The sequence below is a fragment of the Dipodomys merriami genome, unplaced genomic scaffold (genome assembly GCF_024711535.1).
Source record: "Dipodomys merriami isolate MVZ:Mamm:240054 unplaced genomic scaffold, mDipMer1.0.p SCAF_201, whole genome shotgun sequence".
NCBI lineage: Eukaryota > Metazoa > Chordata > Mammalia > Rodentia > Heteromyidae > Dipodomys > Dipodomys merriami.
This window is the reverse complement of record NW_027203394.1, coordinates 1620120-1642394: the sequence shown is the minus strand read 5'-3', so window position 1 is coordinate 1642394 and position 22275 is coordinate 1620120. Positions and strand designations below refer to the sequence as shown.

Sequence of the window (22275 nt, the reverse complement as noted above, 5' to 3'; positions counted from 1 at the left end):
TCCTCTCTTAATCTTCATACAGAACTTGGCAATTTTTTTTGGGGGGGGGTCTGGTCATGGGGCCTGAACTCTGGGCCTGGGTGCTGTCCCTCAACTCTTCAACTAAAGGCTAGCGCTCTACCACTTGAGCCACAGCGCCACTTTCGGCTTTTTTCTTATGTGGTGCTGAGGAATTGAACCCAGGGCCTCAGGCATGCAAGACAAGCGCTCTACCACTGAGCCACCTTCCCAGCCCGAACTTGGCAATTTTTATCTGTTCTCTTTTCTTAAAATATTTTCATTATCTTTAGTTGTACAAATGAGTTGCCATCCAACAAAGCAGCTTATGAATACAGTGTTTCTTGACCACTGTCGTCTTTTTTAACATTCTTACCCATCCCTCCCAACCTACCCTCTTTCCCTCACTTTTCTCAATTTTGTAAGGTATACATTGAATTTTGTTTTTTGCCAGTCCTGGGGCTTGAACTTGGGACATGGGTGCTGTCCCTGGGCTCCTTCTGCTCAAGGCTAGTGCTCTATCACTTGATGGCAGCCCACTTCCTGCTTTTTCTGAGTAGTTTACTGGAGGTAAGTCTTGTGGACTTTCTGCCTGGTCTGGCTTCAAACTGCAATCCTCAGATCTGAGTAGCTAGGATTACAGGCGTGAGCCACTAGTGCCTGGCTTCGTCTAATTTCTGATCGTGTTTTCCCCGCTTTTCTTAATTTGTCTACCCCTCCTCTTGGCTCCATACCTACTCCTTTCAAGCACCTATTTTCTGGAGTTTATTTTGTTGAACTATGACTTTGCCTTTTTAAGGAATAACATTATTTGAGTTCTCCCATGAATCTTCGTTTTCCCCGCTTTTCTTAATTTGTCTACCCCCCTCCTCTTGGCTCCATACCTACTCCTTTCAAGCACCTATTTTCTGGAGTTTATTTTGTTGAACTATGACTTTGCCTTTTTAAGGAATAACATTATTTGAGTTCTTCCATGAATCTTCAAAATTTTCAGTTAATACATTTGTGTACATTTGAATACCACCCAAGGTATTTACTAATAAACTAATTTTAGCTAATTTTAACATGAGAGAAAACATGCAATGGTTTATTTTCTTAAAATTAATTCTCTGGCTTGAAAGTATAAAAAATTTTCTAACGATGTTTCAATGAGCACTAAAGTCTCTATATATACTATCCTCTCTGTCCACAACTCACTCGCATGACTGTAAAGTACTGAATATTACCACATATTATAGTATTTCAAAATTTACAAGTATTCCAAGATCATACCATGAGGTACTTTGAAAATATTGTCAGTTCATCTTTCATACAGTAACACAGTTTAATAGAACCCAAGGTCATACAGCTAACAAGAAACAGAACTTAAGAGCCAGGTGCCAGTGGCTCACTCCCGTAACCTCAGCTACTTGAAAGACTGTGATCGGAGGGCTGCAGTTTGAAGCCCACAGGACTAGGAAAGTCTGTGAGACTCTAATAAACTTTAAAAAAAAAAAAAAGACGGAGCTACATGTAGAACACTCTTCAAATTCCTAGTCTGGGGCTTCAGGCAGTCATTATTGTAGTCATTTTATCTATTGTGGACTATACGATATAATACACACTTGGTTATATTCTGAGCCATTTTAGATACCATTCAGATTTCAATAATAAATGCTCTGCAGTCACACAAAGATTCACACACATATAATTTATTTAAATTTTATTTTACTTTTGGTGCAGGTCCTAGGGTTGAACTCGGGGCCTGGGTGCCATCCTTGAGCTTCTTGTGCTCAAGGCTAGCACTTGAGGAACAGCTCCACTTCTAGCTTTTTTGGTAGTTTAAGTGGAGATCAGAGTCCTCAGACTGATTGTGGTTTTAAGCTAGTCTATGAAGGAAAGTCCGAGAAATTCTCATCTCCAATTACCACCAGAAAACCAAAAGTAGTGCTGGGGTTCAAAGTGGTAGAGCACTAGCCTGGCAAAAACCCAGGGACAGCACCCAGGCCCTGAGATCAAGTCCAAACATTTAAAAACTTACCTTGTTCTTCAAAACTCACTAGTAAAATAAAGACTAGCAGACCAAGTTCTGGTAGAACAGACTATGACAAACTAGTCTACTGTAAGTCTTAAGAGAAAATAAATCTTAACAGTCAAATTTTTACATTCTCAAATGGGAATTTAAGTTATCAGCAAAGTAAACAGAATCATTCTTTTGTTATCATTAGTTAAGCTAAAAGTAACACTGTAAGTATAGGCAGTTGGGGAAACAAAGGAGGAGGCTAAAATGCTTGATAAGAAATGTACTCATTATCTTGCCCATGTAATTGTAACCCCTCTGTACAGTATTTTCATAATAAAAAATAAGAAAAAAAATAAGTACAGGCAGTTTTATGAACTTAGAAAAAAAAATTTTAGGCCGGGCGCTGGTGGCTCACGCCTGTAATCCTAGCTACTCAGGAGGCTGAGATCTGAGGATCAAGGTTCAAAGCCAGCCCGGGCAGGAGAGACCGTGAGACTCCTATCTCCAATAAACCACCAGAAAACCGGAAGTGGCGCTGTAGCTCAAGTGGTAGAGTGCTCGCCTTGAGCTGAAGAGCTGAGGGACAGCGCCCAGGCCCAGAGTTCAAGCCCCATGACCGACAAAAAAAAAAAACAAAAAAAGAAAAAAAAATTTTAGAGTAATACTTTTAATTCCAACATTCTCCAAATTATATTACTGTTGTAGTTTATGCACTTAATACACAGGACCAATAATTTCAATGAAACCTCACCATGAATTGTTATTGTATGATTGATAGCAAGTATTTTATAGGACAGTACTTTTTTCTGAATATCAAAATTTGTTTACACTCATTTAAAACTAGTGTAGCCAATTTTAAACAATTTCACATGCATCATTCAATACTTGCTAATTTTCCACGTTGAAATGATCAATGACTTTGAAAATTAAGATATCTTTTAAAAAATCATCTCAGAGAAATCATTATGCCTTTAACACATATTATGAATAAAAAAACCAACTCTGGTATTCCATTTAGATTTTAGAGTTTTAGATTGCTCATAGAATATGTTAACACCACACAGTACCATATCAATTAGCAAAAACACCTACAAAGGCCCATTGAAAAGGAGTGATCTTAAAATGTACATATGGTACATATGGTAAACCCAAGATTCTGACAACCTGACATGCAAGCTGCAGACAGAGAAACTGATGAAAATGTAGTAATTTTGAATTTTAATATAAACCATGTCAGCAACATTTAGAAAAATTCTTGTGTATATTTTGAACAAGACAAAATTTCTGAGGGAGAACATTATAACTGATCAAAATGTGCTGTATTCATAAATCTAACTTGTTGAACTGAAACCCCTTTGTATAACCACTTAAAATTAAAAACAAAATTCTGGGACTTGTTTTTCTTAAGACAAAAATTTCTAGGTTACAAAAAAGTCAACATACAGTAGGTTGTAAAATTTGTAGGAAATAACAAAAACACTTACTTCTAGAGCATTGTGAACTCTTTCTTTACTGGAAGCATTTCTTTTGAAATTATTTGTTAAATTAATCGGTTCAGACCAACGGTTGCAGTCTCCTCCGTACAACAAACAATCATTTGGTAAAAATGTTTCTACCCAAAGTCGACACACATTATCTTTGCAGCAGGTCAATAGTACATTACATACAGAAGCCCTAAGGAGAAAAAGATTTTAGAAGCAAGAACAGACATTGTAAAGAGTACCCTAAATATTCTACAGTGTTTTTCTAAATATTTAGGTGCAAAAACTAATTTAACAATGAAGAAAATACATACATATACAGTAAATATTCCCCACCTTTATAGTAGCTCAGTTTAATAATTTAAGATTATTCCCACAAATAAAGAACAGAGATCAAACCACAATTTCTCAGTTGATAAGCAAGAAAAAAAAACTACATCGTGTAATAAAAATTCTGATTTATTCAGAGGATGGCTATTACTTCATATGGGTTCATATTTTACTTTCTGTAAAAGCACTGGCACACTGACCCCTAACAAGTGGCAAGGACTACTCCTTGCCCGCCTAGGCCAAGGCAACGCAGTGCAAGACAAGTCACAATAAAATCAACACTCAATACCTCCTTTCTTAGCCATCTTTAATTTCCACTTCATTTCCTTCTTCAGACCTCCTCAACTTAAATGTACAAATCAATTACATATACATTAACAAACCCCATAAGCATCAGAATTCAACTGTTCAAATCCTATCAACAAAAAGCTTCTACTAGTAACTCAGCAAGTCTGAAAAAGACAAAGAAAAAAGTCACAATATCTTGCAGTCAGCACTAGATTCCACAACATCTACCTGATTTTAAACAATCAGGTTAAGGCTTTATCAGGAAAGTTGATGAGTTACAGAAAGAAAAATTAAAAAAAAAAAATCAGTGCTAGAGCATTTGCCAAACATGTACAAGGCCTTGGGTCCAATATCCGAGTGAAAGAAAAAGCCAGGAAAAAGGAAATCTAATATTTTATATTAGATTGATAAAGAAGTCTATCTGATTAAAAAAAACAACAACAACAAGTAGTTTTTAACTCCCATGTCCTACATGGGGAGCAGGAAATGTTTCTCTCCCTTTTTCTATTTCTCCCCACTTTAATCCTGTTATACTAGAAGCAAAAGAAAAGAAATGAGAAAACAGCATAGCATGTCTGTCTTGGTTCCTTTTCCTTTAAACTTCAAATCGAGAGTTAACCCATGGCATGACCTCATTCCATTTTTATATAGGACTTAGAAGGGACCAGAGTAGTAGTATTCAGTGAAACAGTATAGATTGTCCAGGCAATGACCTTAATTAGCCCAAGGACACATCCTCTTAAAAATATAAACAGTTGCAACAAAGAAAGAAAGAAAGAAAGAAAGAGAGAGAGAGAGAGAAAGAGAGAGGGAGGGAGGGAGGGAGGGAAGGAAGGAAAGGTAGGAAGGAAGGAAAGAAGGAAGGAAGGAAGGAAGGAAGGAAGGAAGGAAGGAAGGAAGGAAGGAAGGAAGGAAGCAAAGCGAGCAAGCCAGCAAAGTGAGCGAGCCAACAAGCAAAGCGTGAGAGAGAAAGAGAGAGAGAAATGGTCAACCCTTTTGGGATTTGAGGCATGGCTCAGTTGGTAAAGCACCAGCCAATGAGCAAATCATCAAGTTCTAATCTTGGTCCCAGAACAAAAGAAGGAAAAGAAAAAGAGAAAGAAAAAACAAGAAACATTCTCCTGGAGTGTTGTTCCCTCTTAAGTTAGGCTAAGTAATGACAGAAATTACTGCACTATGGCCTAAAAAAAAAATCTATATCTATAGAACAAAATAGAGTTAACAAATCATCTAGATACACTACCACAAATCAGCTTAGAATGTCTCAGGTGACAAAACCAGCAGAATAGTGAAATGGTAAACCTACACGGTGTAACAAGAGTGAAAACTGACATGAAGTCTATTTACTTAAGTAACAGGCCTCTCTAACTTCACACAGACATAGACAAAATTCAGCGTGGTAGTGTCTTTCAAGGACTAAGACAAAGAAAGGAAATACAGTAGTATGCACATATGTGTTTGTGTGGGTTAAACTAATACCTAATTCCATAGAAGAAATCATAAGGTATGAACCTACTCTATTCCCTCAGAGATGCTGGGAATAGTCAAATGCTTGAGGACTTATACTATATCTTCTGAATAAAGCTATCTTTAAGAAAGGAAACCAGGGCTGGGAAGGTGGCTCAGTGGTAGAGCGCTTGCCTTGCATGCCTGAGGCTCTGGGTTCAATTCCTCAGCACCACATAAGAAAAAAGCCAGAAGTGGCGCTGTGGCTCAAGTGGTAGAGCACTAGCCTTGAGCTGAAGAGCTGAGGGACAGCGCCCAGGCCCAGAGTTCAGGCCCCACAACTGGACCCAAAAAAAAAAAAAAAAAGGAAACCAGAGGGTACTAGAAAGTACCAAATGCAAGAAGGGACAAAAAAAAAAGTAGACACAAAACAGAGAAAAAATTATACACAATTCTGACAGAATCTGACATAGAGGTAAGTTGTCATAGTTTGAGTTCAGATGTACGCAGGTCACAAGGGGTCACATAGTCATCTGTCTCTCATCATCCAAGGCTCAGAAGTCTTAAGAGGTTCGGACACAAGTGAGAAAAGCAAAGTCGCAATGAAGATGTTGTCTAAACATACAGAAGGAAATAACCAATCCACTGACCTAGGCATGTATTTGCTTGTTTTACGCCAGGAAAATCCATCTACTGCTCGAGGATGAGCCAGATATACAAAAGAAAAGTCAATTTCTCCTTGGGATTGTTTTTCTGAACTTCTATCTGGAGAGGTAACAGCTGTCCGCCAGTTTTCTACATTATACCAAACTTTTAAGAGACAGTCATCCTAAGGGAAAACAAAAACAAAAATATCCAGATCAGAATTAAGCCTAAAGTCAAACAGCAGGCTGGGCACAATGATGTATGCTTGTAATCCCAGCACTCAGATGATGAAAGTCGGAGGGATCAGCAGTTTAAGCCCAGCAGAGGCTACCTGGTGAATTCCAGGCCAACTTGGACTATGTGACAAGACCTGTCTCAAAAAACAAACAACAACAACAAAAAATAAACCACAAAACCAAAGTCAAATAGCAAAAGTGTGATTCTCCTCAACAGCAAGAAGTTGGGGACAAGAAAAAGGGTTGGGCATAAAAAAATGAGAAGATGTATGATTATGATACATTTAAATCAGCATTACTTAATTTTGCTTTGAGAATCAAAATGAACGAATATATGTATTTTGTGTTCCAAATACAATATTTGCTAATTAGCACATAGTATGGAAAATACAGTTTTAAGAAAGACTGAAAGATGAAAGAGTTTATTTTCCCTTAAGTCAAATATCAAAGAAGAAAGCCACAACAGCAACAGAGTTATAGATATATCTAATTCCTGAAAAGGCTATTTTGTGAATTATCATGACTCCTATTTAGGAAGATAAAACAAAGGAAGACAAGTACTAGGTACTGCTTTTAAATTATAATTGAGTTTCCATCTCTAAAGTCAATCAGAATACAGCTTTACTGCTCTCTAAAAAAAAATAATAATAATAACAATAAGAAAACCTTGAAGGGTTAGAGTATCTCATACTGTTTGCAGAAGGCTTTGAGCCATGAGAACTCTTAATTTGAGACCACTAAAGGTTCACAAACTGCTCTGTGAACCAATGATTAAAAAGAAAATAATTTCAAGGAATTAAAGTATTCTGAAACCAACAATTATTAACAAGGCATATGAAGTGAAAAATGTTCACAAATGTCTCTGTAGCAAGCTTAGAAAGTCTTACATTTTAAATACAGCCTTCTACACAGGTCAGCTATAAAGTAATATAAATAGGAGCCACAACTTCTTGGTTACATACTATAGTTGCTTTGTATATACTATCTAAATTCACCCAATAATTAGTAATCTATAAAGTAGGTGATATTACCCTAATTTTACATGAGAGCAGAAATAGGCTCAAAGCGACTAACTATCCTGTGACCATGATAAAGCTGATACAGTTATACATAGACCAGCCTTTAGGCCTAAGCTATTTTTCCATTATATCATACAGCCTTAACACTGCAATATCTAGCTGCTCTTTTCTATTTAACATTTTCAGTATAAAATAATGTTTTCAAGTGCAATAAAAGGATGAAGCTGGCTAATGTAGTTACATTTTTTAAATAAAGTATAAACACATAATTTGACAGTAGTATTTTCACAATTTACCTTCCCAGCAGTGGCAAAAAATTCTCCATCTGGTGAGAATTTCATCAAATGAACTTGTGAAGCAGTTCTGTAAATTAAACAGATAAGGAATGATTTGCAAGAAAAATCAGTTCAAAAATTCAATAGTCTTGAAATTATGCTTGTAATTTCTTTCGATAGAAAAAAATCGTGGTAAGTTTCACAGCCTAGGCTGTCTCTAAACTCCCAGAAGCAAGCTGTCCTCCAGCCTCAGCCTCCCAATGAGCTAGGACTCAACGTAGGCCGCTCTCAGCTGGTGCTGAGGACTGAATTAACTAAGCACATGCTCTATCACAGAACAACATTCCAGTTCCCAAAATCCTACACCTTTTTTAAACAGGATCTTCCTATGTAGCTCATGCTGGCCTCAAACTCATGGTCCTCCTGTCTCATACACTGAGAAATACACGTCACCACGCCCGGCCAAGGACACCCCTCAATTTTTTTTTTTCTGGTCCTGGGGCTTGAACACAGGGCATAGGCTCTGTTCCTCAGCCTGTCTGTACTCAAGACTAGCACTTGAGCCACAGCACCATTCTGGCTTTTTCTGATTATGTGGTACTGAGGAAGTGAACCCAGAGTTCTAAGCATGCTAGGTAAGGACTCTACTCCTAAGCCACATTCCCAGCCCACTCCTCACTTTTAGGCAAACTTCATAAGTGGTTAGCCAGATAAATTTTAAGTATTAAAAAAAAACTATTTCCTAAGCCAGGAGCCAGTGGCTCATACCTGTAATCCTGGCTACTAAGGAAGCTGAGATCTGAGGATCAAGGTTCAAAGCCAGCCTGGGCAGGAAAGTCTGTGAAATTCTTATCTCCAATAAACCACGCAGAAAACCAGAAGTGGTGCTGTGGCTCAAGTGATAGAGCACTAGCGTTGAGCTGAAGAGTTCAGGGACAGCGCCCAGACCCAGAGTTCAAGCCCCATGACTGACCAAAAAAAAAAAATCTTTACAGCCTTATAGTGCAAGAAAAAAATTCTTTCATTCTTAAATCTGGAAATGGAATTTCCAGAGCCATGGATCCCTATATTGTAATACCATTTTAAGAGAACAAACTAGTATGAATTTCAGTTTCAACTGGGAAATGTTACGTATCCATTGATAAAGAACTTAGAGTAATCATATTCTCAACTGGCTACCTTCACCTACCTGCTGGGCATACATTTGCCTTTCCTCTAAAAGGAACATTGGCTCATCACCCTACAATGCCCTCCTTCTCACTGCAGCACATACAGTGATGTCAAAGCACTTCACTGTTACTGCTTTTTCTTTATCCAAGTTCATACTTAGATGAATCTTTACTAAATGTATTAGCAAAACAGGTCAAAGAGGAACGTCATATTTCAAATTAATTTTTTCTCTTTGACTTCTAAAAAATATATATGGTTGGTAGGCACTGGTGGCTCATACCTGTAATCATCATTACTCAGGAGACTAAAATCTGAGGATCCTATTTGAAGCCAGCATCAACAGAAAAGCCCACAACTCTTAGCTCCAATTAACCACCAAAAAAACCTGGAAGTAGAGCCGTGGCTCAAGTGGAAGAGCACTGACCTTAAGCATAGCACACAGGCCCTGAGTTCAAGCTCCAGGAATGGCACAAAATAAAAAGTGTGTGTGTGTGTATCTTTTTGGCACATGAGAAATGGTTTAAAAGAAAAGACATATCACAGACTTTTTAAAAATAAGCTAGGTTTTATACAAATAAAATATATTTATAAAATAACAAAACTATTATTTTTGGGGGAGGAGTCCGGTTGTGGGGCCTGAACTCTGGGCCTGGGCGTTGACCCTTAGCTCTTCAGCTCAAGGCTAGCGCTCTACCACTTGAGCCACAGCGCCACTTCTGGCTTTTTTCTTTTTTGCTTACGTGGTGCTGAGGAATCGAACCCAGGGCCTCAGGCATGCAAGACACGTGCTCTACCACTGAGCCACCTTCCCAGCCCCAAAATAACAAAACTACTATAGAGAACAGGCATATCAGTTTAATCTTCTAATTACTTACTTGCAATGCCAAATGCACCTCCAATCCTCAAAGTTACTATCTGTTCCATCTGGATTTTCATCTTCAGTTTGTTTTGGTAAGTTAGTATTGGACCAGAGTTGCAAACAGCTGGAACCAGTTAACAGACGACTGCCTAAAAACAAAAGAAAAAAAGGATCACCATTATATAGGTAAATAACACTAAGTTACATGCTCAAGAGTTTCATATAATACTATAAAAAGAATATAACTTCACACAAAAACTAAAATAAAAGGGTACTTGGGGAAAAGGAAAAGGCTGCTGAATTTTAGTTTTGTTCAAACAACTTGGAGGCAAAGGGAAACCTCTTTTGTTTTCTCTACTGACTTATATTCACCACAACCTGATGCATTAATTACATGAGCAGTAAAAACAATAGCCCAAGCCAAGCGTCGGTGGCTCACGCCTTTACTTCTAGCTACTCAAGAGGCTGAGATCTGAGGATTGCGGTTCAAAGCCAGCCTGGGCAGAAAAGTCCGTGAGACTCTTATCTCCAATAAACCACTAGAGAACCAGAAATGGTGCTGTAGCTCAAGCAGTAGAGCACTCACCTTGAGCTGAAGAGCTGAGGGACAGCGCCCAGGCCCTGAGTTCAAGCCCCATGACCAACAACAACAACAACAACAAATAGCCCAACCAATGTTATTTCATTTGTGGTTAATCCTGTTTATTTTCTTACCTGTGGGATCCCAAGTTATATTGTGTGCTATTGATTCCAGAAAAAACTGACCACTTTTCTGCCACTGACTATAAAATTCCTAAAATTAGAAAAAATTAGTCAATTATGATTAGCATCTTTTCTGCCAAATATATTTTCATATTTATTATTCTTTTAAAATACTCTTTTTGTAGTTGCTGTTGGTTGTGGGACTTGAACTCAGGACCTAGGCACTGTCCCTGAGCTCTTTGGCTCAAGGCAAGCACTCTATCACTTTGAGCCCCAGTGCCATTTACAGGTTTCTGGTGGTTAATTGAAGATAAGAGTCTCATGGGAACTTTTCAGCCTAGAATGGCTTCAAACCATGATCTCAGTCTCCTATGCAGCTTGGATTATAGGCAACAGACACCAGCACCGGGTTTTTAAAGTATTCTTTTAAAAATATTGTTTTTAAAAAATGACAGGAGGAGCTGGGCACCGGTGGCTAATGCCTGTCATCCTACCTACTCAGGAGGCTGAGATCTGAGGATCACGGTTCAAAGCCAGCCCGGGCAGGAGTGTCCATGAGACTCTTATTTCCAATAAACCACTCAGAAAACCAGAAGTGGCGCTGTGGCTCAAGTGGTAGAGCGCTTGCCTTGAGCTGAAGAGTTGAAGGACAACGCCCAGGCACAGAGTTTCCAAGTCCCACAACCGGGGGGAAAAAAAATGACAGCAGGAAAAGAAAACATTTCAAGGCATTTTTTTGGCACAATTTAGTATAATTCAATTCTAATAAAAAGTTGTTTTGGGTTTTTTTTTTGTCGATCCTGGGACCTGAACTCTGTCTTGGCCTGGGCACTGTCCCTCAGCTCTTCAGCCCAAGGCCAGTGCTCTACCACTTGAGCTACGGTGCCACTTTGGGTTTTCTGAGTGGTTTATTGGAGATAAGAGTCTCACAAAGTTTCCTGCCCCGGCTGGCTTTGAACTGTGATCCTCAGATCTCAGCCTCCTGAGTAGCTAGAATGACAGGCGTGAGCTACGGATGCCTGGCTTAATAAAAGTTTTAAATATATTCTGATATGGGAGTTGGATTTAACATGTAGTTTATTTGATTTAATATACTTTAAACAATAAAAAACATTTTAATTCCTAAAAGAAAAATTATAAATTACTGACCAAATTTTTCGTTTGTTTTGGCAGCTTAACTGGTTCAAAGATAGAGATAACATTTCCATAGGATGCTGCAATCTTTTAAAAGAAAATAGAAAAAATTAGTATGGATTAAAAGAAAAAATGAAGTACTGTAATTTTTAATATATCTGCATACACACAATTTCATTCAATAATGCTTGTGGTTTAGATTCCTACCTTCTGTATCTGGCAAGTTCATCTCTCTAAACCTATATAAAAGTTTCCCTATTTGTGTTTACAATACATACAATACTATCTTAACAGCAGTTGTATTTTGAGGACTGTAAAGATTTTTTGGGGGGGAGAGGGGGTCTGGTTGTGGGGCCTGAACTCTGGGCCTGGGCGCTGTCCCTCAGCTCTTCAGCTCAAGTCTAGCGCTTCCACCTTCCCAGCCCTGTAAAGAATATTTGTAAGACACTTAGCATATAGTAAATAACATATAACATGAATAGTAATACTAATTTTTTTCCTTCCAGGAGAAAACTTACCAATGTAATCCCTCCTAAATATGTAACTTCATAGCATTCAAACAATGGTTTTTGGGTAGTCTATCCTGAAAGTTCACAGTTCTGTTGCTATATAATAACTTCTAAAAATAATGAAATTTAAATCTATCCCTTTTGTGGATTTCTTGAGTATATTTTTAAACATCTTATTTATTTATTTTTTGAGTCAGTTGTGGGGCTTGAACTCTAGGCCTGGATCACTGTCCCTCAGCTCTTTAGCTCAAGGCTAGCACTCAACCACTTGAGCTACAGCGCAACTTCCAGTTTTCTGGTGGTTTATTGGAGATAAGAGTCTCATGGACTTTCCTGCTCGGACTGGCTTTGAACCGCGATCCTCAGATTTCAACCTCCTGAGTAGCGAGGATTACAGGCATGAGCCACCAGCACCCGGCCCAAATAGTAACTTTTCATGCTAGAAGATTTATTAGAAATTAGGATAGCTATTTTTTAAAAGTAATTAGATTCACATACTCTCATACAATTGTTATTCCTCACACAAAATGTTCTATGCGAGGCCAGGTGTCTTTTGCTTACGTGAGGCCTGAGTTTAACCTCAGGCACACACACAAAGTCAAAACTGTATCTACATCCCTAGGGAAAAATGAATTTGCAAAGCTCAATTGAGTCTGGGTACTACTGAAATAGGCCTGATAATCTATCATGTGTAGTTCTATTACAACCTATATATGCCTTCCATTCTCATTGGCCACAGATTTGTGTCTAAGCTGATCTACAAGAACTATGTATATGCTGTTTCTTGTCCTTTGTTATAGTTATTTTACTTTCAAGTTACAGTTTTACTTTCTTATACCAACAGAAGTCCAGGCAAAGTTTGTATCTTTCTTATAAACTTGGAAATTAATAAAACATCACACATTTTAGAAGACTATTAGGGACAAACTTTAAAAGTACAGGGAGAAAACTACCTACTTACAAAAAAATGACTATGTAAGAATTCATTTTCTGGGGAAAAAAGTTATAAACACGTTGAAGATCTAATGTCATTCCTTTTTCTCAATCGAATAATTTTCAAATATGTTAGGTTTGGTTTCGGTTTGATTTTACTTTGTTTTTTGTAGTACTAAATAAAATAAGCAGGGTTTAGACTTGAAATTATGTTTCTTAATTCAAAGGTAAAAATTGTGTAACATTTTTAAATTATGTAAGAACAATTCTGAACACACTCTACAATGTATCTTAGCCAAAGCAATTTGTCCTTGACACAAAGCAAGTCTCTAATGGAAAAGGAAGTCCAAACTTTACAAATTATCTTGACAAAAACAAATCTGTATATTGCCACAGATTACCAACCTTGCCTTGCTGCACTGAACAGTCAACACACCCCACTTGGATATTTCCGTGTTTCGTTCCTGGGATAATCTGTAATCTTTCAAAATCACTTCCCAGAATTACAATGTCACATCCAGAAGCATAAGCCTACACAAAATAAAGTGATGGAAGTGTTAGGTGGGATACTGGCTTTGAATATAGGGCTCATATATACAGGGTTTTAAACAGCTCATATTTTCTTTAAAAAAAAAAATATATAGAAGAAAAAAAACCCATTGATTTGAAAGCATTTCACTTTCTTCCCATAATACAGTCCAACAGCAAATTTTGCCAGCCTGTCTGCAAAACACATACCAGCTTACTCTGTCCACTCCCTTGTCTTCACTGAGAGCCACTACCCTTGTCTATGACACAAGCCTTGTGTGGCACAGCTATTAACGATGTCTGTTTCCGTTGTTGTCCCTCTAATTTCAGTGACTACTGGAAAATGTTTAATGTACCAAGTTATTTTCCTTGCTTAAACCTATTCACTAGTTTCCTATTGCAGTTGGAATGAAATCCAAGATGAGCATTCTATAAATCTTTCTCAAGCTATTCCCACTTCCTTTTCTTCCCTCACCTGTCCGCACATTGCCCTTCCTTCAGTTCTTTTTTTCCATTTCAAGGTAGCTCATCTGACCTTTATCTGTCTATAGTGTTTGCCTACCTAGCTTATTAATACCCAGGTCTAAGTTCCCTACCATTCTCTATTACTTTCCATCACATTACTTTTTGTTTTGCAGCAGTGTATTATAACTTATAAATACCTGCTCTTATGGTTATTTAGGTTAAATTCCAAGAGGGTAGGAACAGGTTCATCTCAGTCTCCTATTCCAATAGAGGGGAGTAGAATACAAGTGGTACTCTATAATATACCTATGGAATAAAGGGATTATTTAATCTCACAATAACAGCCACTGTAGCCAAAAAAAGGGGAATTGTTCAAGACTTGCTGGCAAGTATTTTAAAGCTATTTTCAAATTTAACAACAATGAGCAAAACTCTTCCAACTCAAATTCCATGTATGTTTTCTTCCATATATTCTTTGGCCACAGATGTTTCTTTCTTTATAAGACATATGGCTGTCCTAATATTTACATATATTACGGGCAGGCTGAGCATAACACCTTGACAGTAATTAACATCTGCCACAACTTTTCCCATATAAATTCTCAACATTTTTGTTTATATACATTTATGTAAAAGTTATACTTTATACTTTCTCCTTAATTCATACCAGAGCCAAAATAGCTCTACATAAATTTGAAAATATTATTAGAAAAGGGACTTCAGAGAACATACATATACATATGTTCATATTGCAGACAAAAAAAAAAAATCAAGGCCCAAATAATCTGGTGACTTCTCAGTGAGGGAGCTGACTTGAGAGAGAGAGAGAGAGAGAGAGAGAGAGAGAGTGTGTGTGTGTGTGTCTGTCTGTCTGTGTGTGTCTGTCTGTGTGTCTGTGTGTGTGTCTGTGTGTGTGTGTGTTTCATGCCTCTTTGTGCTCAAGGCTAGCACTCTACCACTTGAGCCACGGCACCACTCCTGGCTTTCTCTTAGTTTACTGGAGGTAAGAGTCTCATGGACTTTCCTGACTGGTCTGCTTTAAACTGTGATCCTCAGATCTCGGCCTCCTGAGTAGCTAGGATGACAGGCGTGAGCCACTGGCACCCAGCTATGTGTTGTTTCTTGACACAGGTGCTATTCCTATGCCTGCCCAATAAAACTCAATTACCTTGAAGCAGTCCTAAAAGGAATTTGGAATAACCTAGCTTGGTTACAGCAGTACCTTGTAGTGAACAAAATTGGTGCAGTAAACAAAAAAAGCTGAATAATGGTCTGCTCTCCTTCATAGGTATCTATAAAGGAGTCATAAGGCTTGGGACAAAAATTATCTCCAAAGGTGAATTTATGAGTTGTCTTTCATAAATAAACTCATATCTAGAAATTAATTTTCTTCATATTAACTTTTTTTGGGGGGGTCCAGTCGTGGGGTCTGAACTCTGGGTCTGGGCGCTGTCCCTCAGCTCTTCAGCTCAAGGCTAGCGCTCTACCACTTGGGCCACAGCGCCACTTCCGGCTTTTTTCTTTTTGCTTATGTGGTGCTGAGGAATCGAACCCAGGGCCTCAGGCACGCAAGGCAAGCACTCTACCACTGAGCCACCTTCTCAGCCCCATATTAACTTTTGATAAAATACTGATTGTCACTGATTCTCCAAATACGTATTAAATTTTGTATGTTTACAGCAGAGTGCTAGGGACTCACCCCTATAATTCTAGTTACTTTGAAGGTTTAAGATTCAGAACGTGGCAGTTCAAAGCTAGCCTAGGCAGAGAAGTTCAATAGCTCTCTTCTTTGTATAGTTGTGCATGAACACGCCTAGCAATAAAACTACCATTAGGTTTTTTACTTAGAAGGAAAGTTGGTAAGACTCTTATCTCTAATAAACTACTCAGAAAACCAGAAGTGGTGCTGTGGCTCAAGTGGTAGAATGTTAGCCTTGAGCTGAAGAGCTGAGGGACAATACCCAGGCCCAGAGCTCAAGCCCCATGACCCACCAAAAAAAAAAAAAAAAGTGTAATTAGGCATAGTAGCACATGCCTGCAATTTAGCACCTGAAAGACTGAGGCAAGAGGATTTCAGGTTAGAAGCCGGACTGGGCTACATAGTAAGTTTCAGGCCAGCCCGAGTTACATAGCAAATCCCTGCCCAAAGGAAAAGAATGTATTAGTGAATACGTTATTTTCATTCATACACAATTCATTTTATTTTTGCAGTTGTTAGAAATAAAACTTCCCACATTTAGGCAAATCCTGTATCTATGAGCTACATATACTCCCAGCACTCTCAGCTCATGTTCAACTTAACATTTTTCTGCTTGTTCTATGGATGTTACTTCTGTGCTTGCAATTTTATCATGATACAGAATTTCTAAGAAGTTGAACTAGTTTTAACAATCTATTAGAAATATCTATAACAACAAAAATTAAAAATTATAGTTAAACTAAAAGGTGGTTACATTATAAAAAAGTTTAGGAAGGAGAATGCTTATTCAGTCCTCATTTACCTACCAAGACCCACATGGCTGAAAAATAATTTTGGCTTAGTGTACCTGGTTTCCTCTAGCTTCTCACTCCATGATGAATGTAAAATTTCTAACAACTAATTGAGAAAAAAATTATAGAAACTTTAAGAGATTTTTATTTCTACTTAAATCTAAATTATTAAAGCTAAATTAAGACACAATAATAATTACATACTGCAGTAAGACTTCTTTACCCTATTTTTCATCAATTCAATCAGAATTTATAAAGCACTTTTTAGTGCCAGACTCTACAATGAATAGCAATTTTTACAACAGTTGACATTTTAGAATTTCATGCATACTAAACCATGAACTTATTAATACTTCTCATGTTTATACCCAATAAGTAACAATCTCGTTTCACGTTTTCTTGGTAGAGCTGAAAACCAAACTCTGAACCTTGCACCTGCCAGGTAAACGCTGTTCCACTGAGCGAAATCTCCAACTCCAAAAATGGTTTTTAGGGGTGACACTGAACTCAGATGCACTGTACTCATAATCTGATTTTTTTAAGTTGAAACCCTTTTGTTTATACAACTTAAAAAATTTTTAATTAAAAGGATCATCTTGATCCCATTTTACAGATGAGAAAAAAAGAAATTTAAAGACTGCTAAATAACTTGCTCAGAACAACTAACAGTGAGGCACACACTGGAAAGCAAAGCGACTATGAGGTATCACCATATCCTCAATCCCTCCTCTAATGCTCAAGATGAAGCCACGGAAGACACATACATTTGCAAGCTAATGAGAGCACAAATAAAGTATAAGAGAGATAGTCACTGTCAACTAGATGCTTTCTTACTAAGGGCAATCTAAAACTATAGTAACTTATTTTAGCAACTGCATAGTAAGACATGAAAACTAGAATTCAATTTCAGTTTTTTAAAATTTGTCAGACTTTATGCAAACAACAGGATTCTATCTTTTGTAATATTCCAAAGCAAGGTTATTTAAAAATGGAAAGAGACATTAACAAACACATGACTGTCCTAAGAGAAATCATAAAGCACATGAAATCATTTTCCAAGGAAAACTGCATGAAAATGATCTCACATCTCCACTTATAGTAAGACTGTAACTAAGAGGGATTTGGAGTCTTCCCACACTGTCTATTAATTTTTGCTATCTTTCTATCAAAGAAATAAGAAATGGAGCTGGGAATGTGGCTTAGTGGTAGAGTGCTTGCCTTGCATGCACAAAACCCTGGGTTCGATTCCTCAGGACCACATGGACAGAAAAAGCTGGTAGTGGTGCGGCGGCTCAAGTGGTAGAGTGCTAGCCTTGAGCAAAAGGAAGCTCAGGGACAGTACCTAAGCCCTGAGTTCAAGCCCCGGGGCTGGCAAAAAAAAAAAAAAAAAAAAAAACTAAAATAATAAGAAATCAAAATCTAGGCTGTGGTGCTAGCTCGGTCTAGCATGCCAACTGGGCTCAATCCCCAGAATAAGATAAAAAAAAAAAATCAAAAAAGGTTAAAAACAAGTCAATGAGAAACAACAGGTTGACTTTTCAGGTGAGAGAGAAAGAAGGGGAAATTTTAAAAGCAATATATGTTTCAGGAAACCAAGGACAAGAAATTTTGTAACAAAACTATTAATGTAAAGTTAAACAGTCAGGGAAGGACTGGCTAGAAAGCAAAAAAAATATCTTTTTTTCTTTTTTTGGATTCCAGTACTGGGACTTGAACTCACGGCCTCTAGCTCTTGATTAGGTTTTCAAGGTTGGAGCTCTACCACCAGCCAAACCTCCACTTCTGGTTTTCTGTTGGTTAATTAAAGATACAAGTCTCACAGACTGTTCTGCCCAGGCTAGCTTCAAACTAAAATCCTAAAATCTCAGCCTCCTACAGGTGTGAGGCACTAATGCCCAACTCTTGACTAGGTCCTTGAACTACCACTGAAATTGAAGAGATGGGATTTCTTTATACTTGATATGTACATGTATTTTTTTTTAATTTCCTAATCTATTTAGTGGTATGCTTCCAGAGATTTAAGAGAAATGTGCAGTAAACTTGGAAGGAGGCAAGTGAAACCTGCTTTAGGGAAATTTTTAAACAGAAGCTACATGCTGGTTGAGGCTGACCATGTAATACTGACCTCTCCTTAAAAATAAGATGGAAGAATTGGGTGCTGGAGGCGCATACCTGTAATCCTAGCTCCTCAAAAGGCTGAGATCTATGGATCACGGTGAAACCAGCCAGCACTGGAAGTGACATTCTTATCTCCAATTAACCACACACACACAAAAGTGGTAGAATGCTAGCTTTAAGTAAAAGAACTCAGAGATAGCATCCAGGTCTGGAGTTCAAGCCTCATTAATGGTACCAATAATAAACAAACAAATAAATAAGATGGTAAATAAATAAAACGGAGGCAGTTCGAGGTTTCACAGAGGAATGTCCCCAGTTGTATAAATAGGCCATCGCACTGTATATGCTTTGAAGGTCACACCACTGCTTTCTGAAGATTCTGAATGCCTTCTTTAAAAAGCTATTCGTTTTGACAGTGGAGAAAGCACTCACACAAGTTTAGGAGATGGCAGGGAATGCAAAGGTACTAGTCTATAAACTCCCCCAAGGAGAATCCCTGATGATAATGTTTATTTCCTTCCCTTAAGTAACATGAAACAAAGCAATGCCCAGCCTATAAGACTGCACTGGGGCTGGGAAGGTGGCTCAGTGGTAGAGTGCTTGCCTTGCATGCATGAGGCCCTGGGTTCGATTCCTCAGCACCACATAAGCAGAAAAAGCTGGAAGTGGCACTGAGGCTCAAGTGGTAGAGCACTTGCTTTGAGCTGAAAAGCTGAGGGACAGCGCCCAGGCCCAGAGTTCAGGCCCCTCGACCGACATGAGGGGGACGGGGGGAGAAGGGGAGAGGGGGAGAGGGGGAGAGGGGGAGAGGGGACGAGGGAGAGAAGGAGAGAAGGAGAGAAGGAGAGAGAGAGAGAGAGAGAGAGAGAGAGAGAGAGAGAGAGGGAGAGGGGGAGAGGGGAAGAGGGAGATGAGGAGGGGGGAGGGGGGAGATAGAGAGAGACTACACTAAGACCCATGGCTCACTCTACCCCAGACTATTTAGGCTAGGTAAACACTAAGAATTAGAATCCTGACAATTACTAGTATCAAGCACAAACTAAGGTATGCATGAGTCAGAGGCATTCTCTATTTGTAAGCAAAGTGCTTGGTTGGCAAAATTCTCAAAGTACAGTTTAGGCATTCATTAAGTGCCTACACTATGGTTACACACTGAGTATTATTTATTCTGACAAAGGCTTCACCCAAAAGTCAAAGATAGTGAGATCAGAAATACCAAATTCTGAAATCTGGAGTTCCGTTAGTCTGTTCACATTGTTTCACTCATATAAAATTGAGTCTTGCTTTTAACTACACTAGAGAGCTAAAAAACACAATCTATATAACAAATATCATTAGCTTTTCAAGTGTTTAAATGTGCTCAGCACTGGTTTGAAATTACTAGAAAAGCTAGTTAAGGTTAAAAATAAAAAAGACACTGTGCTGATGAACAGCAAATGTGGGGTCATATTTCTTACAATCAAAATCTGAGGAGACCAAGAAAAGCAAGTCACTTTGGATAAGCCTTAACCTGTAATTACTACTCCACAGCAAGAGGAGTTGTGCCAAATGATGGAACAACTCTAATTAACTTGAACAGTATTAAATAAAAGTTTTAAGAACTTCAAGACTGTTAACAACATATGGAATTCCAAGTACCTAGAGTTACTTTCAAGACATCTTTTTTCCTCTCCCAAAGTTATTCCTGCGTGAGTTTGGAGAACTATAAACCAAAAGGACTGTTTTCACTATACTCTTTACTATGCACTTGTGTTGACAGTGCACTGGCTTTTTAACTACAAACAACTCCAACGTGGAATTCAGGAAAACAATGAAATACCAACTATTCCTAAGTGTTTGTGGGGGAAGGAGGAAGAGAGGGACACTGCAACTCATTCCTCTGGATACATTACTTTGTCAAACTAAGGCAGACTGCATGCCATTATTTATTATTACTTATTATATAATTCTAAGGATACCCCAGCTTCTGGTTATTATTATTTCCCCAGAGCCAGTTTTCTCATTTGTCGGTCGTGGGGCTTGAACTCTGGGCCTGGGCGCTGTCCCTCAGCAATTCAGCTCAAGGCAAGCGCTCTACCACTTGAGCCACAGCGCCACTTCCGGCTTTTTCTGCTTATGTGGTGCTGAGAAATCAAACCCAGGGCCTCCTGCATGCAAGGCAAGCGCTCTACCACTGAGCCACCTTCCCAGCCCTCTGATTATTATTATTTTTATTTAATCCTAAGGATATCCCAAGTTCTAGTTATTATTATTTAATACTAAGGATATCCCAACTTCTGGTTATTATTATTAATCCTAAGGATATCTCAACTTCTGGTTATTATTATTATTAATCCTAAAGATATCCTAATTTCTGGTTATTATTAATCCTAAAGATATTCCAACTTCTGGTTATTATTAATCCTAAGGATATCCCAACTTCTGGTTATCACTATTATTATTATTTAATCCTAAGGACATCCCAACTTCTGGTTGTTATGTTATTACTACTATTATTATTTAATCCTAAGGATATCCCAACTTCTGGTTATTATTATTATTATTATTTAATCCTAAGGACATCCCAACTTCTGGTTATATTATTATTATTATTATTATTATTATTATTTAATCCTAAGGACCTCCCAGCTTCTGGTTATGTTATTATTATTATTATTATTTAATCCTAAGGACATCCCAACTTCTGGTTGTTATTATTATTATTATTATTATTATTATTATTATTATTATTTAATCCTAAGGACATCCCAGCTTCTGGTGGCTAGTGCTGTTATTATTATTTAGTCCTGAGGCTACCCCCTCCCCTCCCTCCGGCCCCGGTTTTCCCAGGTCGGCGGGGCCCCCGGGCGCCACTCACCGTGAAGCGCTGGTCGCCGACGCTGCCCACGGAGAAGCAGTGGTCGCCGGGGTTCACGGCGCCCGTCAGCACCTGGTGCAGGTTCATGTCGGCGCCTCAGACGCGCGGCGGCCGCGCCGGGCTCATGCCGCGGGGCCGGGGTCCGCGTCCGCCCCGCTCCCGTCAGGGGCCGCGGGGCCGGGGTCCGCGTCCGCCCCGCTCCCGTCAGGGGCCGGGGTCCGCGTCCGCCCCGCTCCCGTCAGGGCCCGGGGTCCGCGTCCGCCCCGCTCCCGTCAGGGCCCGGGGCCGGGGTCCGCGTCCGCCCCGCTCCCGTCAGGGCCCGGGGCCGGGGTCCGCGTCCGCCCCGCTCCCGTCAGGGGCCGCGGGGCCGGGGTCCGCGTCCGCCCCGCTCCCGTCAGGGGCCGCGGGGCCGGGGTCCGCGTCCGCCCCGCTCCCGTCAGGGCCCGGGGTCCGCGTCCGCCCCGCTCCCGTCAGGGGCCGCGCCTCGCGGGTTCGCGGCCGCCCCTCCGCGCCGCCGGCCGCGGTGACAGGCGCCGAGAGCCGGGGCCGCCCGGCCGCGGGCCTCGCATCCCGGGCCCGGCGGGCCAGGCCGGGCGCGGCGGGCGGACCGGCGCACCTGTCACCGCGCGGCCCGGGCTCGGCGTCCCCTCGCCCTCCCGCCGCGGCCGCGCCGCCTCACCGGCCCGCAGGCCGCGCTGCCGCTCGCTTCCCCCGCGACGGCCCCCGACGCCCGGGCCGCGCGCGCTCGCCCGCACCGCACCGCCCCGGCCCCCCAACCCGGCTCCGGCGCC

The 22275-nt window shown here is 39.8% G+C and overlaps 1 protein-coding gene across 4 annotated transcripts in view; it reads right to left on the bottom strand.

Moving 5' to 3' along the window:
* Positions 1 to 21632, bottom strand: part of Dmxl1 (Dmx like 1) — a 108795-nt gene extending 87163 nt beyond the window's left edge. For 3 of the 4 annotated variants that reach the window (XM_070031528.1, XM_070031529.1, XM_070031530.1), the window contains exons 1-8: positions 21485 to 21632; positions 13432 to 13557; positions 11600 to 11671; positions 10463 to 10541; positions 9765 to 9897; positions 7741 to 7807; positions 6195 to 6373; positions 3484 to 3673 (exon numbers count right to left, since the gene is read on the bottom strand). In XM_070031528.1, coding sequence (XP_069887629.1) covers positions 3484 to 3673; positions 6195 to 6373; positions 7741 to 7807; positions 9765 to 9897; positions 10463 to 10541; positions 11600 to 11671; positions 13432 to 13557; positions 21485 to 21571 — 933 coding nt within the window. In that variant the 5' untranslated portion in view covers positions 21572 to 21632. The remainder of the gene's footprint in view (positions 1 to 3483; positions 3674 to 6194; positions 6374 to 7740; positions 7808 to 9764; positions 9898 to 10462; positions 10542 to 11599; positions 11672 to 13431; positions 13558 to 21484) is intronic. The other variant, XM_070031531.1, reaches the window with a different exon arrangement.
* Positions 21633 to 22275: the final 643 nt, after the last annotated feature.